This window comes from Lithobates pipiens, unplaced genomic scaffold, assembly GCF_037356315.1.
Source record: "Lithobates pipiens isolate NorthernLeopardFrog02 unplaced genomic scaffold, aLitPip1_a1.2 Scaffold_13, whole genome shotgun sequence".
Classification (NCBI taxonomy): Eukaryota; Metazoa; Chordata; class Amphibia; order Anura; family Ranidae; genus Lithobates; species Lithobates pipiens.
Genome location: NW_027507718.1, coordinates 279,396,503 through 279,409,936, shown reverse-complemented (window position 1 = coordinate 279,409,936; position 13,434 = coordinate 279,396,503). Strand labels below are relative to the sequence as shown.

At 42.5% G+C, this 13,434-nt stretch overlaps 1 protein-coding gene across 1 annotated transcript in view; it reads right to left on the bottom strand.

Annotated features, from left to right (window-relative positions):
• ARHGEF38 (Rho guanine nucleotide exchange factor 38) overlaps window positions 1-13,434 on the bottom strand; it is a 178,682-nt gene that overhangs the window by 18,640 nt on the left and 146,608 nt on the right. The window contains exons 11-13 of the mRNA XM_077476667.1: window positions 13,078-13,218; window positions 4,139-4,337; window positions 1,893-2,155 (exon numbers count right to left, since the gene is read on the bottom strand). Of these exons, the coding sequence (XP_077332793.1) occupies window positions 1,893-2,155; window positions 4,139-4,337; window positions 13,078-13,218 (603 nt within the window). The remainder of the gene's footprint in view (window positions 1-1,892; window positions 2,156-4,138; window positions 4,338-13,077; window positions 13,219-13,434) is intronic.

Below are 13,434 nucleotides of genomic sequence, written 5' to 3'. Positions count from 1 at the left end.
ATTTACAAAAATGTGAGGGGTGTACTCACTTTAGTGAGATACTGTATGTCATTTTTGATTTTGCCTTTAGTACCACTGTAAGGCTCCATGCACACTGAAGCTCAAAAAATCTTTTTCTGGATGCCAGATTGCTGGTTTAAAAACGTGCTTTTACCAGCATTTTGTACTAGCGTTTATGAGCGTTTTATAGCGTTAGCGTTTATGGGCGTTTTTAATAAAAATACACAGAGCACACTCCAAAAATTCCACAGTGCATTCCAAACTCCCACAATGCATTGAAAAACTAGAACGACGAACACTAATTAACGCGTGTTCATGAGCGTTTATCGGCGTTTGTCGTTTTTTGGCGGTGAAAAACGCCACTTTGAACAGGAATTTCTGGCGTTCAGAAAAAAGCCCATAAACTCCACTGCTCATTAAAGCTAAAAAAACGTCCATGTGTGCATGGACACATAGGCTAACATAGAGTGGAGTTTAACCCTAGAAAACTGGGTCTCCACAATGGCACACAGAAAACAATTGTTTTCTACGTATTCTGTTCATACTTGAACGCAGCCTTCATGTGAGCCATGGTGTGGTGCAGAAATCTGCAACATGTCTGCATTTTTCTGTCCTGCACTGCAGCTCCTTTTCTCCCTGCTGCGGTACATAAAATATAATGAAACATGTCACTGTGACATTCCAATAAAGTAAAAAAAAAATAATAATAATAAGTAAAACAGTGCACTACCCTTTAAAAATACTGCAGGCCCAAACCTACCACACAGTAATGCCTGGTACACACAATGAGATTATCAGGCGAAAGATAGTCAGTTTTTTTCCACGCTAGTCACCATATCAAAAAGAGGTTACTATAGTTACAAAAAATTCTCGTACTACAGAATAAAAATTCAGAAGTGATATAATGTATTGAATTGTATTTGCTTTGTATTCTCAGACAAAATCCATACGATCTGGTATCATATGAGAAAAAATTAAATTTTTGTCCCTTTGGATAATTTCGCACAACCTGTCCTAATTGGCTCTGGAAAGCTGTGTACTAACAATCAGATTATCGTACAATCGCTTTGAAAGCGCTATTTTTTGTACGGTTCTCTGATCGTGTGTATGGGCCTTAAAACATGGCAGGAAGTATGAGTCAAACTTAGGCTGGATTCACACCTATGCATTTTTAGTGCTTTTTGCATTTTGCAGATTTGCACTATAGAACGCGTTCCATAGGAAACCATGTTAAATGGACTGCAGTGCAAATCTGCAAAATACAAAAAGCACTAAAAATGCATAGGTGTGAATCCAGCCTAAATGCAGACAGATCTCTCACCACCTGTTGTCAAGAGAACTAGCCCATTTGTGGTCACTGATACTATTTCACACTGGGAACAAGAGATATTACAAAAGCCTGTGCAAGCTCAACAAGATAAGAAATGAAAAAAAAAAAAAAACTGCATACAAAAGTTAATGATTCCAATGCCTTTCCTTAAAAGATCACATTATCAGAAAGGCCGCGTACACACGGGCGGACTGTATGGCCTACTTAGTCCGTCAAAACACTTTGGTTTCAGCGGACAATCCGCTCGTCAGTAGGCTAGTTCGACGGACTAAGAATGGCGCATGCTCAGAAAGGATTTACACTGCGAAAGGTTGCATTGCTGTGTATTGGACTTCCTATTTCTAGTCCCGTCGTACGTGCTGTACACGTCATCGCGCAAGCTTTCGACGGACTGTTTGCATCCGTGTGTGGTCAAGTCCGTTCATTCGAAAGTATGACGGACTAAGTAGGCCATACAGTCCGCCCGTGTGTACGTGGCCCTAGGCTGATTTGGACTTTACATTGCTGCCAATATGTTTTGCATGCATGTAACAGTATTGAACTGAAAAAAAAAGATATTTACATGATATTCTTCTCCATTCTGACCAAAGTCTGCATCATCGTCATTAATTTCAGGTTTGTCCTCATCTCCATTCATGGATGGGCTGCTGTCCCCAGCGCTGCTCTGTGATGCACGACTGCTTCTGTCACGGGAAGGCCGAGGCGAGACAAAAAGGCTGAGGTCATCAAAGTCTTCATCACAAAACGCGCTGTCCGACGAATCCTTCTGCTGCCTTCCTGGGTTGTATGGCTTCAGAAAGGAGGAATATACGTATCCTTGCAGTACTGCAAATATATACGGTAAGTACAACACCGTTATAGATAACCATTAAACGCACAGATATTAAGTTAATTGTATAACTTAGCAATGATGTGATAGTTTTTTTTTAAAGTTCAGATAAAATAAACCTACAGCTAAATACTGCTGTGAAATCTAATTGATCAATTTTAACAATTTATAAACGCAAGCAATATAATCTCTTTCCAGATCTTTTCATTAATAGGAACTAGACATCTGCGATTAATTTCTTACGAATCGAAAATTCGTACGAATTTCTGTAAATTCGTACATTCAGGAGGATCCAAAATACGAATTCCTATGCTTCCGAATTTTGTATGAAATACGAAATTTTGTTTACGAATTTCGGATCCAAATTCCGTTACAACGGAAAGGTGACTGGTGTTTTGTTGACCAGTCAGAGGTTTTCTTCTGCTGCCGAGTGAGGGTTGGGAAAATAACCTTTTTTAATATGGGAGTGAGAGACTGGTACTGGTAGTCGATGGGAGATTCAGAATTGGACAAAATAAGAATTTTCGTTAATTACGATTCTTCGTTATGATGAAGTCGTCTGCACAGCACAGGGATGGTGGGAGACCCTCATAATGAGCACAGCACAGGGATGGTGGGAGCCCCTCATAATGACAAATTCATCATAACGAACGTTCGTAATTGTTATGAAAAGTTAACGAACCTAACGAAAATTCGTATTTCCTACGAATCCAAATTGAATTTCGGACACGAATTACGAAATACAAATTAGCGGCTAATCCAAAACGGAACAAAACAAATTTTATTGACAGCGCACATGTCTAATAGGAACCTGTTTTATATTAATCACTTACGGACCGCCCGCCGCAGTTTTACGGCAGCTGTTTGAAGGAGGATATCGTTGTTATGGCAGCAGCTAGCTACTATAACCCTGGTATCCCCTTCTTCAGCGGTCGGTCCACTACAAGATAAAAGTGGTCCCTGCAGCGGATTCCCAGCGAGATCATTCAACGGTGGCAGGAGAGGGCTCCCCTCCCGCCGCGATCCGGTGCCTTCCGCCTGCTTACCGGAGCTGTCAGTAGCGGCGGAGGCGATCACGTCCACTTGATGGCTCGATATGGAGACGAGTGAGGGGAAGATGGTCCCCACCCGTCTCCATACAATTGCTGGGCGGAAGCAACGTCAAAACGTCACTTCGGCCCACAGCTTTTAAAGGGCCAATTTCTTTAAATCATTTTTTTAAATTACAATTTTTTTTTCTTTTTTTATTGCATTTTAGTCTAAATATGAGATGAGATCTGAGGACTTTTTGACCCCAGCTCTCATATTTAAGAGGACCTGTTTTTTTCTATTACAAGGGATGTTTACATTCCTTGTAATAGGAATAGAAGTGACAATTTTTTTTTTTTTTTTAAACAGTGTAAAAATAAAAAAGGTAAAATAAATAATAATAATACATTTTTTTTTTTAAACGCGCCCCATCCCGCCGAGCTCACACGCAGAAGCGAACGCATACGTGAGTAGCGCCCGCATATGAAAACGGTGTTCAAACCACACATGTCAGGTATTGCTGGAAAGGCATGAGGCATGCCTTAACAATCAAGGAAAAAAGTGGAGCTGGCCTTTATGGAAAGTAATGAAATAAATTAAAAGTTTTAGGAGGAGTTGAGCCACTTAAAAATGATTGCCGGCAGATACATTTTCTACAGAAGTGACTATGGACATGCAAATATCTGGGAGAATTAGTTGATGGTCGTTTAATATGGCTCCGCACCTTTATGTTTCCAACTCCGCTTTGTTTTGCAGTAGGCTGAAACTTAGATGGCTGCTCTTTTTGCCATAAAAATAAATGTTTTGTGCATGTTTAATGTTCTGTAATTACAGTTGGAAGCCATTCTCTAGTTGCTTAGTAAGAAGTAAGCCACTGTGCTCAGATAGTGGAACAGAGCGATATCCACACAAAAGAAAGTCAATATTTGATTGAGTGTTCTATTACTTACATCCTGTGTCCACAAACCACCTGCTGGTGCTTCCCAAAGGGTCCTTGTACTCAACAATAGCCGCCAGCTCCCCTTCATACAGATCTATATCCTGGTCCTGGGAAGCATTGCACTTGCGCTTTGCTTGGTAAAGTTTATCTGCACCATACGTAGACAATAGCTTGCACCTGTGGCTCTCGGTCTGTCGAGGTAGTTCAGGCTTAATGGAAAACAAAGGCAGGAGTTATTGACAGCTGCATTTACAAAAATGCTAATGCAGATTGGAATAATTTAGTTGTCAAGTTAGGGCATTTAAACCATCAATAAATAACTATTTCATTGCTATGCATAACTGTACCATGTAGGGGACAAAATACATATAAAACCTACCAAATTTTGGATTAGTATTTCCAAGGCTATTACAGAAAATTAGGCATGTGTTGCCTGTCTATCGAACAGCATGTCTGTGGGGGGAGATTAACTAGAACTGGTGCACACCGAATCTGGTGCAGCTCTGGATAGTAACAAATCAGCCTCCAGGTTTTATTGTCAAAGCGTAATTTAACAAGTTGAAGTTAGAAGCTAATTGGTTGCTATGCAAAGCTGTACCAGATTTAGTAAATCTTCCTGTGTTTTTAAGGCTGGGTTCACACTATTGTGAATTGGATGCTGCTTTCCTCGCATCCAATTCATATGTCGGGAGATTGTGAATGGCTCTCTATGAAGCCGGTTCACACATCTCCAGAGGGGCTGCGGAGCAAATTGCACAGGAGTCCTGTGCATCTTCTGGTCCATATCAGGTCCCAATTCAGCCCAAAATTTTGGACTGAAATCGGACTTAAACGGTGAACAGGGATGCACCGAACCCCTGCTGTGAGACGCTCCATGTGGTAATGTGAGCCCAGCCTAAAGAAGAACTTCACTCCACAAGAAGTATGACATAGGCTACACTGGAGAGGAAAAGCTGAGGAAATCTATTTGTACAAATTACGGTCATGGGAAAGTGATATAACAGATTGATCCATGTAATAAATCCATCACCTATACCAAATCTGCCAAAGACTCTATAGTGATAGAGTTGAAGCCCAAAATAATCTAAAAACAACAATATTCTTTCACCCATATGGGAAAGTTTACATTGGATATATTCAAAATCCCTTCTGATATTGATAGAAGTCTTTTTTTATCTGGCATAAAACCCATTTGATCTGGGTAAATAAGAGAATCAATTACCTTTAAAGAAGAGTCCCAGGTAAGGAATACTTTTACATAATTACATTGGTTCAGCTTGGACTAGCGTAACTATGCATATACCATACATGTAGCTGGAAATCACTGCAGTACATGCAGTACCGGGCCCTTCGTAATTGTGAACACAGCATCGTCTGACTGGAAGAGGTAGAATGACTTACCGCCTCTTCACCTCGTCCAGAGAATGCTTTGCATTCTCTAAAAAAAATGCAAAGCAATCTCTAAATACTGCCCGTACCAAGTGGGCGACCTCCTGTGTTGACAATGCAGCAGGACAGCCACTCGGCACAGGACCCGGGTCTGAGTGCAGCCTGGTTAGGAAAACAGCCTTGTTCATTACAGAGCCTGATTGGATTGACAGATAACTGCATAGTAGAGCATAGATAGTGTAGAATAGGTATATTAGTGACAAGAGAACTGTAGGGTGTTGGGAACATGGATGTAGCATCAGGGGTCAAAATGGTAACCCCGTCCATGCTCTTGGGGGCCCAAACGGCCCCCCTGTTACTAGGGTTTACACCTACATTTACAAGCGTATCAGACATCAAGAGCCTCCGGCAGTTGAAGGCTGGCTACACAGGAATGCCCCACCTGCCTCCATTCCTGTCCAATTCACACAACAAAGTGGTGTTGAGGAGGGCTGGATCTAGGGGGTGGTGCACTTTCTCCCCCATGGATGCTGTGCCTGAGTAGTAAGCTCCTCCCATCCTCAGACTGCACTCATCCTCACCCAGAACATGCAGAAAAATTGCTCCTACCCACACTGCACACAGCTGAGATTGGATTCTTGTACAGACAACCTGCTGTTGCAGTTCTGAGATATGAAATTCTCAGATCGGAAAGGCAGCAGAGCTGCAATAGCCAGGTACGCACTGTGCAGATTAAGGCTCTGTTTGTAAAAGAATCAAACCTCATCTGTATGCAGTGTGGGGAGGAGCAGCACGGCTAAAAGCCCTGCTAGAACCCCATTGTCTGCCCTACTGATCCCATCCTCTGCCCTACTGACCCCTGTCCCATGCCCTACTTCCCCATCCTTTACCCTTCAGACCCCACCCTCTGCCCTTCAGAGCCCTGTTCTATGCCTTGCTATCCCTTTGTCAGGAACATGCTGACCAGAGCATGCGCAAAAGGATTTGCACGATCGAGTGCGCCCCATTAACATTGGCACCAAATAGCATATATGAGGAGGGCGGTTGCACTAGGGCTTTGCTGTCTGATCTGCAGCTTTCCCCTGTATCCTGTAGCTGCTCTTGCAACCTCAGTGGTCCTTGAACCAGGGCTGTAGGAGAGGCCTTCCTCTGCTTTGACCAACTGACCCCTGTCCTCTGCTTTGCTGACCCCTGTACGCTCCCATGCTGACATCCCATTCTCTGCCCTTCTGGCCTCTGTACACTCCCCTACAAACTGCTGACCCAATCATCTGCCATTTTTTCCTGCACTCCTCACATCAGACTAGATTTGATCCTGGTGTTGAGTTGGATGCCCTGAGCTGCAAGCTGACATTTTGGACTGGTAATTAACCAGCTATTGGCAACTACTAATTTAGAGGTGCAGAAATTGGGACTGATCTGAGGTGTGAAGGTGCAGGAATTGGCGCTGCTATGAGGTGTGAAGGAGCAGAAACTGGGGTGATCTGAGGTGTGAAGTTGCATGAGTTAGAGCTGATCTGAGGAACTTTGAGGATCTTGATGGGCGGTGCAAGTATCTTTGTGCACAATATAAGTAGTGGGTGGCAGTGGGGGGGTCCCAGGTCAACTTTTTCTGCAGAAGGGAGGAAGAGGGCGTATCTGGCTATATGATATATGCAAGTATCATGGACCTCTTGATTTTTTTTATTTAAATCTCTCAAGCTTACAATAGATAAGGACCTGTTCCTAATCCACAATGAAAGTGCGCAATAGGAAAAGAAGTAGCTACTGGAAGTGGACAGAGAGCACAATGAACACGCTGTTAGAGAGCAAAGAAGCAGATAATTGTAAAGCTGGCCATGCACTTTTTTTTATGTTTATACAGTGAGTTAAAAAAAATATATAACAGATTCCTCTATTCACACAAAAGAGGTGGATGGGGGACATCCCCTGCCAAGAATACCAACATTTCCAGCATGTTCCTTCAACAGAAGTCGATAAAAGGATTTTCCTGCAAGCTGCCTTTATTTTGCTCAGTAACAGCTGGGGAGCCAGTGTGTATTATGAGGCCACAATGTAGTGCACTGAGAGCAAGATTAGAGATTTTTGGGATACATTCTTGTGTCACTTTGACTTTGGAAGTAACGGGTGAGTAAAAATTGGTCTTTGGGTGTCGGTGGCGCCTTCCCACCATAACCCTATAAAGGTACTCTTGATGAAAGCAAGATTTGGCCTTGCTGTAAAAAATTGCAATGATATGCACCTGTGATACAGGTGCAGAAAAATTGGTCTTTGGGTGTCGGTGGCGCCTTCCCACTGTAACCCTATAGAGATACTCTTGATGAAAGAAAGAATTGGCCTTGCTGTAAAAAATTGCAATGATATACACCCGTCAAACAGGTGCAGAAAAATTGGTCTTTGGCTGTCGGTGGCACCTTTCCACCATAACCCTATAGAGGTACTCTTGATGAAAGCAAGAATTGGCCTTGCTGCAAAAAATTGCAGATATGCACCTGTCAAACAGGTGCTGAAAAATTGGTCTTTGGGTGTTAATTGTGCCCATGAAACCTATACCAAAAACGTTCTTCCAGATGAAATGATTGAACACCCACAAAGCTAAGCAGCCTCGAAGGCCTGCAGAGATTCCACATCCCAAAAAGATTTAATCAGTGACATCGACATCTGGGGCTTCATAGCTGGTAATCCAGGACTGATTAATTTTTCTAAAAGTCAAATGGTCCACAGAGTCTGTGGACAGACGCTTTCTATGATCAGTAATGAAACCTCCTGCAGCACTGAATGCCCACTCTGAAAGCACGCTGGATGCAGGGCAGCCCAATAACTCAATGGCACACTGGTCAAGTTCCGACCAGTGGTCTAGTCTCATGACCCAGCAAGTCAGTGGATCGTCAGATGGAAAGCTCTCCATCTCTGTTTTGGCCCCCGAGATAATGGTCCACCATATGATGCAGATGCTGCCGGTGGGATGTGAAAGCTGACAGCCCTTGGCGGCGAGGACTAAAAAAATTCCAAAATGCCTCACTTAGGAGGACGCCAACCCTCCTCTCTTGATCAACAGAAGACTCAAAACTACGTTTTCCATGACACTGTAACCTACTGGAGTGAGGAAAAATGTTCAATAAAATCCTCTTTAAAGTGTCCTCAAGAGATTTTATCTTCTGCACTCTCTGTGGCGATGGGATGAGTTCTGAGACCCTTCCCCTTATAACGGTAGTCAAGGAGGGTTGCCAACCAGTAATCATCCTTTTCCTTTATGCCACGTATTCTTGGGTCCTTTCCCAGGCTTTGAAGCATGAGGTTGCCCATGCTCATCAAATTTGGTGAGGCTTGAGAAGCAGACTCCTCTGGGTCACTCAGGATGACAGCATCTGGAACTTCCTCCTCCTCCAGGCATGGCACATGTGTCAACTTTCCCTGTTTAAGGGCCTACAGGTGGTTTTAGCCATTATCACACATCACCATTCCTGGCTCCAGCTGGCGTGGTGTGAACCATCTCTGGGCCTGTCCCTGCAGAGCTGCAAGAATCTCTGCTCCGTTGTGGTTCCTGTCCCCTAAACACACCAGCTGAAGCACTGCATGGCACCTTTTAGCCTGACTGAACGCTTAGGGGTACCTGATGTTCATAGGACAATTCTGCAGAGAAGGGCTTGAAGGTGGCGGAGGAAGAGGAGGAGGGGGTAGAGCTCACAGGTCTGGCATCATCACCACCAGCTGTATGGAGACATGGGGGCACAACAAGATGCAGAACCAAGTCCTGTCCGGCATCCTTTCTAGTTGCAAGCAGCGTTACCCAATGTGCTGTGAACAAAATATATTGTCCCTGCCCATTCTTCCTGGACCACGTGTCAGTAGTAAGGTGGATTTTATGGCTGACTGCTTTGCCCAACGATGCCAGAATATTCCCTTCCACATAATGGTAGAGAGATGGAACAGCCTTACGTGAAAAGTAGTAATGACTGGAAACCTGCCATTGTGGTACAGAACATTGTGCGAATTCACAGAAGGAGGCAGAATCCACCAGGTCAAAAGGCAGAAGTTGGAGAGCCAACAGCTTTGACAAGCTTGCAATTAGACGCTGGGTATGTGGGTGGCAGGGATGGTATTTTTTTTCCACTGCAGCAGATGGGGTAGAGAAATTTGCCGGCTACAGTCTACAGCTGGTGGTGTGTTGGTGGCCAGAAGTGATGCTAGGACCTGGGATACCCTGTGCTATACCATCATCCCTGTCAGTGGAGGCTACTGAGAGGTAATGACTCGGTATAGCAGGGGTAGACTGAAGTGGGTAAGGAGGAGGAGGAGGGACAGATTTGTGCCCCTTTTGTGTGGCTTTTAGGTGCTCTTGTCAACCGGCTGAGTGGTTGGATGTTAAATGTGTTGTTAAGCATGTGGTACCCAAATGGCTGGTGTTTTTGCCATGTTTGATCTGCCTGAGACATAGTTTGCAGATGGCAACAGTGCAATCTGTTGCAGATGTGCTGAAAAAGGCCCTGACAGTTGAGCTTTGGGAAATGGGCCGGAAGATAATAGCTGCAGAATGTGATGGAATAGGGTAGTTGCTCTCTACTTTTTCTTTGTCGGCCTCCTTGGGGTTGTGCTGCCTCACCTTCAGTTTCCTCATCTGGCACCCAAGTCCCATCAGTGACATCATCATCATCATTATCATCTCCATCATCATTACCACTGGAGACAACTTGGCAATACGCTGCAGCTGGGGGAATTTGAATGCCAATTTGTCTTACAGTGTTTTCCCCTCTCTCTAGACCCATGTTCCTGTCATCCTCAACCTCAGAACCAACATCTGAATCCAATAATGGCTGGGCATCATCAAGCAGCAAGTGACTGACTCTGTGGTCAAATAACTCAGCTGACTCCTCCATGGCTGATGTTGAGGCTATGGCAGGAATAGATGTGGACAAGGAGGCTGGTTTATCCACTCTGGCAACTGCAGGGGACTGCACACCTGTCTCTGCTTGTGTGGCAGAGGATGAGGAGGATGAGGAAGGTTTAGTAAGCCAGTCCACCACCTCCTCTGCATGTTGTGCCTGGATAGCATGGGCAAACTCACTAAACAGAGGTTTGAGGACTGACTGCTTGAGAACTGACCACCACGTCCATCTTTGCCTGTGGACACATTTGTTGCTGGCCCCCTTACAGTGCCAAGGGAACGTCTGCCTCTCTTTGTTGTCCTCCCAGACATTATTGGGAGGGAGGGGGCAGTGCTTATAAGCAAATGTAAAGAAGAATTGGAAATCTGTACGTATACTTTAATCAATGTAAAGTGGTGTTTGGTGCACTTTAATTTGAGTACTCACACTACACAGACACACTCCACAGATACACTATAATATACTGCAATATAATGCGCCAAACTTACAGTGACGCACAGAACTATATGGCATTAAATTTGCAGTAATGCACACAGAAATAAAGGGCATTAAACTTGCAGTAATGCACTGAACTATATGGCGATAAACTGTCAGTAACACACACAGAACTATATGGCGTTTAACTGGCAGTAACGCACACAGAAGTAAATAGCATTAAACTTGCAGTAACACACAAAACTATATGGCGTTAAACTGGCAGTAACGCACACAGAACTATATGGTGTTAAACTGGCAGTAACGCATATAATATTATATGACGTTAAACTGGCAGTAACACACACAGAACTATATGGCGTTAAACTGGCAGTAACACACACAAATCTATATGGTATTAAACTGGCAGTAACACACACAAAACTATATGCTCAGCCCCAACCATTCACCCACCCCTAGATATAAGGGCTGGAACCAGTGTTTGCAATGCATATAGAACAGTGATGGCGAACCTTGGCACCCCAGATGTTTTGGAACTACATTTCCCATGATGCTCAACTACACTGCAGAGTGCCAGTGCATCATGGGAAATGTAGTTCCAAAACATCTGGGGTGCAAAGGTTCGCCATCACTGATATAGAAGGTAAAAGTTACTTCTTATGCTGCGTACACACGGTCGGATTTTCCAACGGAAAATGTTCGATGGGAGCTTTTTGTTGGAAATTCCAACTGTGTGTAGGCTCCATCAGACATTTTCCATCAGAATTTCTGACACACGGAATTTGAGATCTGGATTTTGTTGTCGGAAATTCCGATTGTGTTTACACAATTCCGACACACAAAGTTACACGCATGCTCTGAATCAAGCAGAACAACATTTTTACAAATTGTGCAGTGAGATGTATTTTAAACTATTTTAAACTATTTTAAACTATTTTAAACTGCTCTGAATCAAGCAGAACAACATTTTTACAAATTGTGCAGTGAGATGTATTTTAAACTACCAAGGCCCCTTGTTAGTAGTTTATTTAAAAGGTGAACTTAGCCTTTAAGTGATGCTGCCTTTAAGTCATATTTAATCTGAATAGTAAAAGTAGGAACCCTCTCTCTATCTGATTAGTGCTATCTCTACCCCATTCTTGCTATTCACAAAATCTCCTGGCATCAAGAATGTTATATGCTGTCCAGTTTTGTCAGTTTCAGACTAAAATAAATACATTGGGTACAAATCTGGTCATACAGCGAAAGCTAAACATAGTTGAATATAATGAACAGAGTTACAATAGGTAAGATCCTAGAAAGCAGTGATGCGGCCTTCAATGTGTTCAAAAGGCCGCACAGTGGCATCTGTTTGTAAACATCAATAGCACTATCACGGTATTACTTATTAAATAACCTTCACGAATTATGGGGATTTTAATCACTTTAATCTTTTTACCTCACAAGCTTCCCACTATACAAAACCCAAAACAAATGCCTTCATATTGCCTTGCATAGTAACACCAATTAACAAAAAATCTTTATTTTATTATTATGTTTCACTATTATTTAGTTTTGCTATTGTTGATACATGCCTTATTCCCCTGTGCCCTGTGAGTTTTCCTACTCAGTTGTGAACTCTTCTGTAAAATCACAGCTGCAGTTTAATAATTCAGGATTTTTTTCAAGGCACATGTTGGCCAGACTGAATAATATGTAATGTCTATTAATCTTAACATTTCTCATGCAAAAATGTGTTCACTAAGAAACTACACGATATACAGATATATGTTTTCTTATTTGAAATGACTGATGTTTAAATTAATACTACAGATGTCCTTAATACTCAATAACACCAAATAAATAAAAAAAAATAGAGATTTATTCATGTTTTGTTGGTTTGTGATGACGCAAGTATGCTGTGTAGTACCTACACATAGCCTGAAGATGTCACTATTGCTGTAGTTGAATATGGACAGATGCAGAGCTTTATGTGTGTAGCAATGTCATGCAGTAGCTCATAACAACCACTTGTAAATCACATTTCATATTTCTGATAAAAAAAAAAAAACACAGAAGAATGCTTTTTATTTGCTACAATGGGTTCCCAAAAATAATTAATCAGTGCACTGTATTATAATTCAAAGCCCTTATGTATAGAGATTGACAGTTTAACAAGGACGGCCAGCTTCCATCCTTTGGTCAATGGTTTTCACATGGAAGCTTACAACTGCTAGTCAAAAATTAAAGAATATCTTACCAGGGGAGATAACGTCTTCTTTCTCTCAAAGCTCAGTTTTCTCTCAATAAAGGTACCATTGTTGTTTTCCTTCATAAAGTTTAAGTTCTGTAGCTCATCCATGATTCGTTGCTGAACTTCCATCACATTTGAAGAGATGATCTGTCAGAAAATAACAATTATCAAAATGATGTAAGACCACTTCCATACCAATTTCCCATCTGTCTCTCTTTTCCGACTCAAATTCCTCGCACCATTTCAGCTGTCAATTCCCACAACTGTCCTTCTCAGAGGTATACAGTCGAAATCTGTATAATTAATGAATGATATAGCTATTAATGTGTTAAGCTTGCTCTTAACTGTTCCCTCTTGGGATAA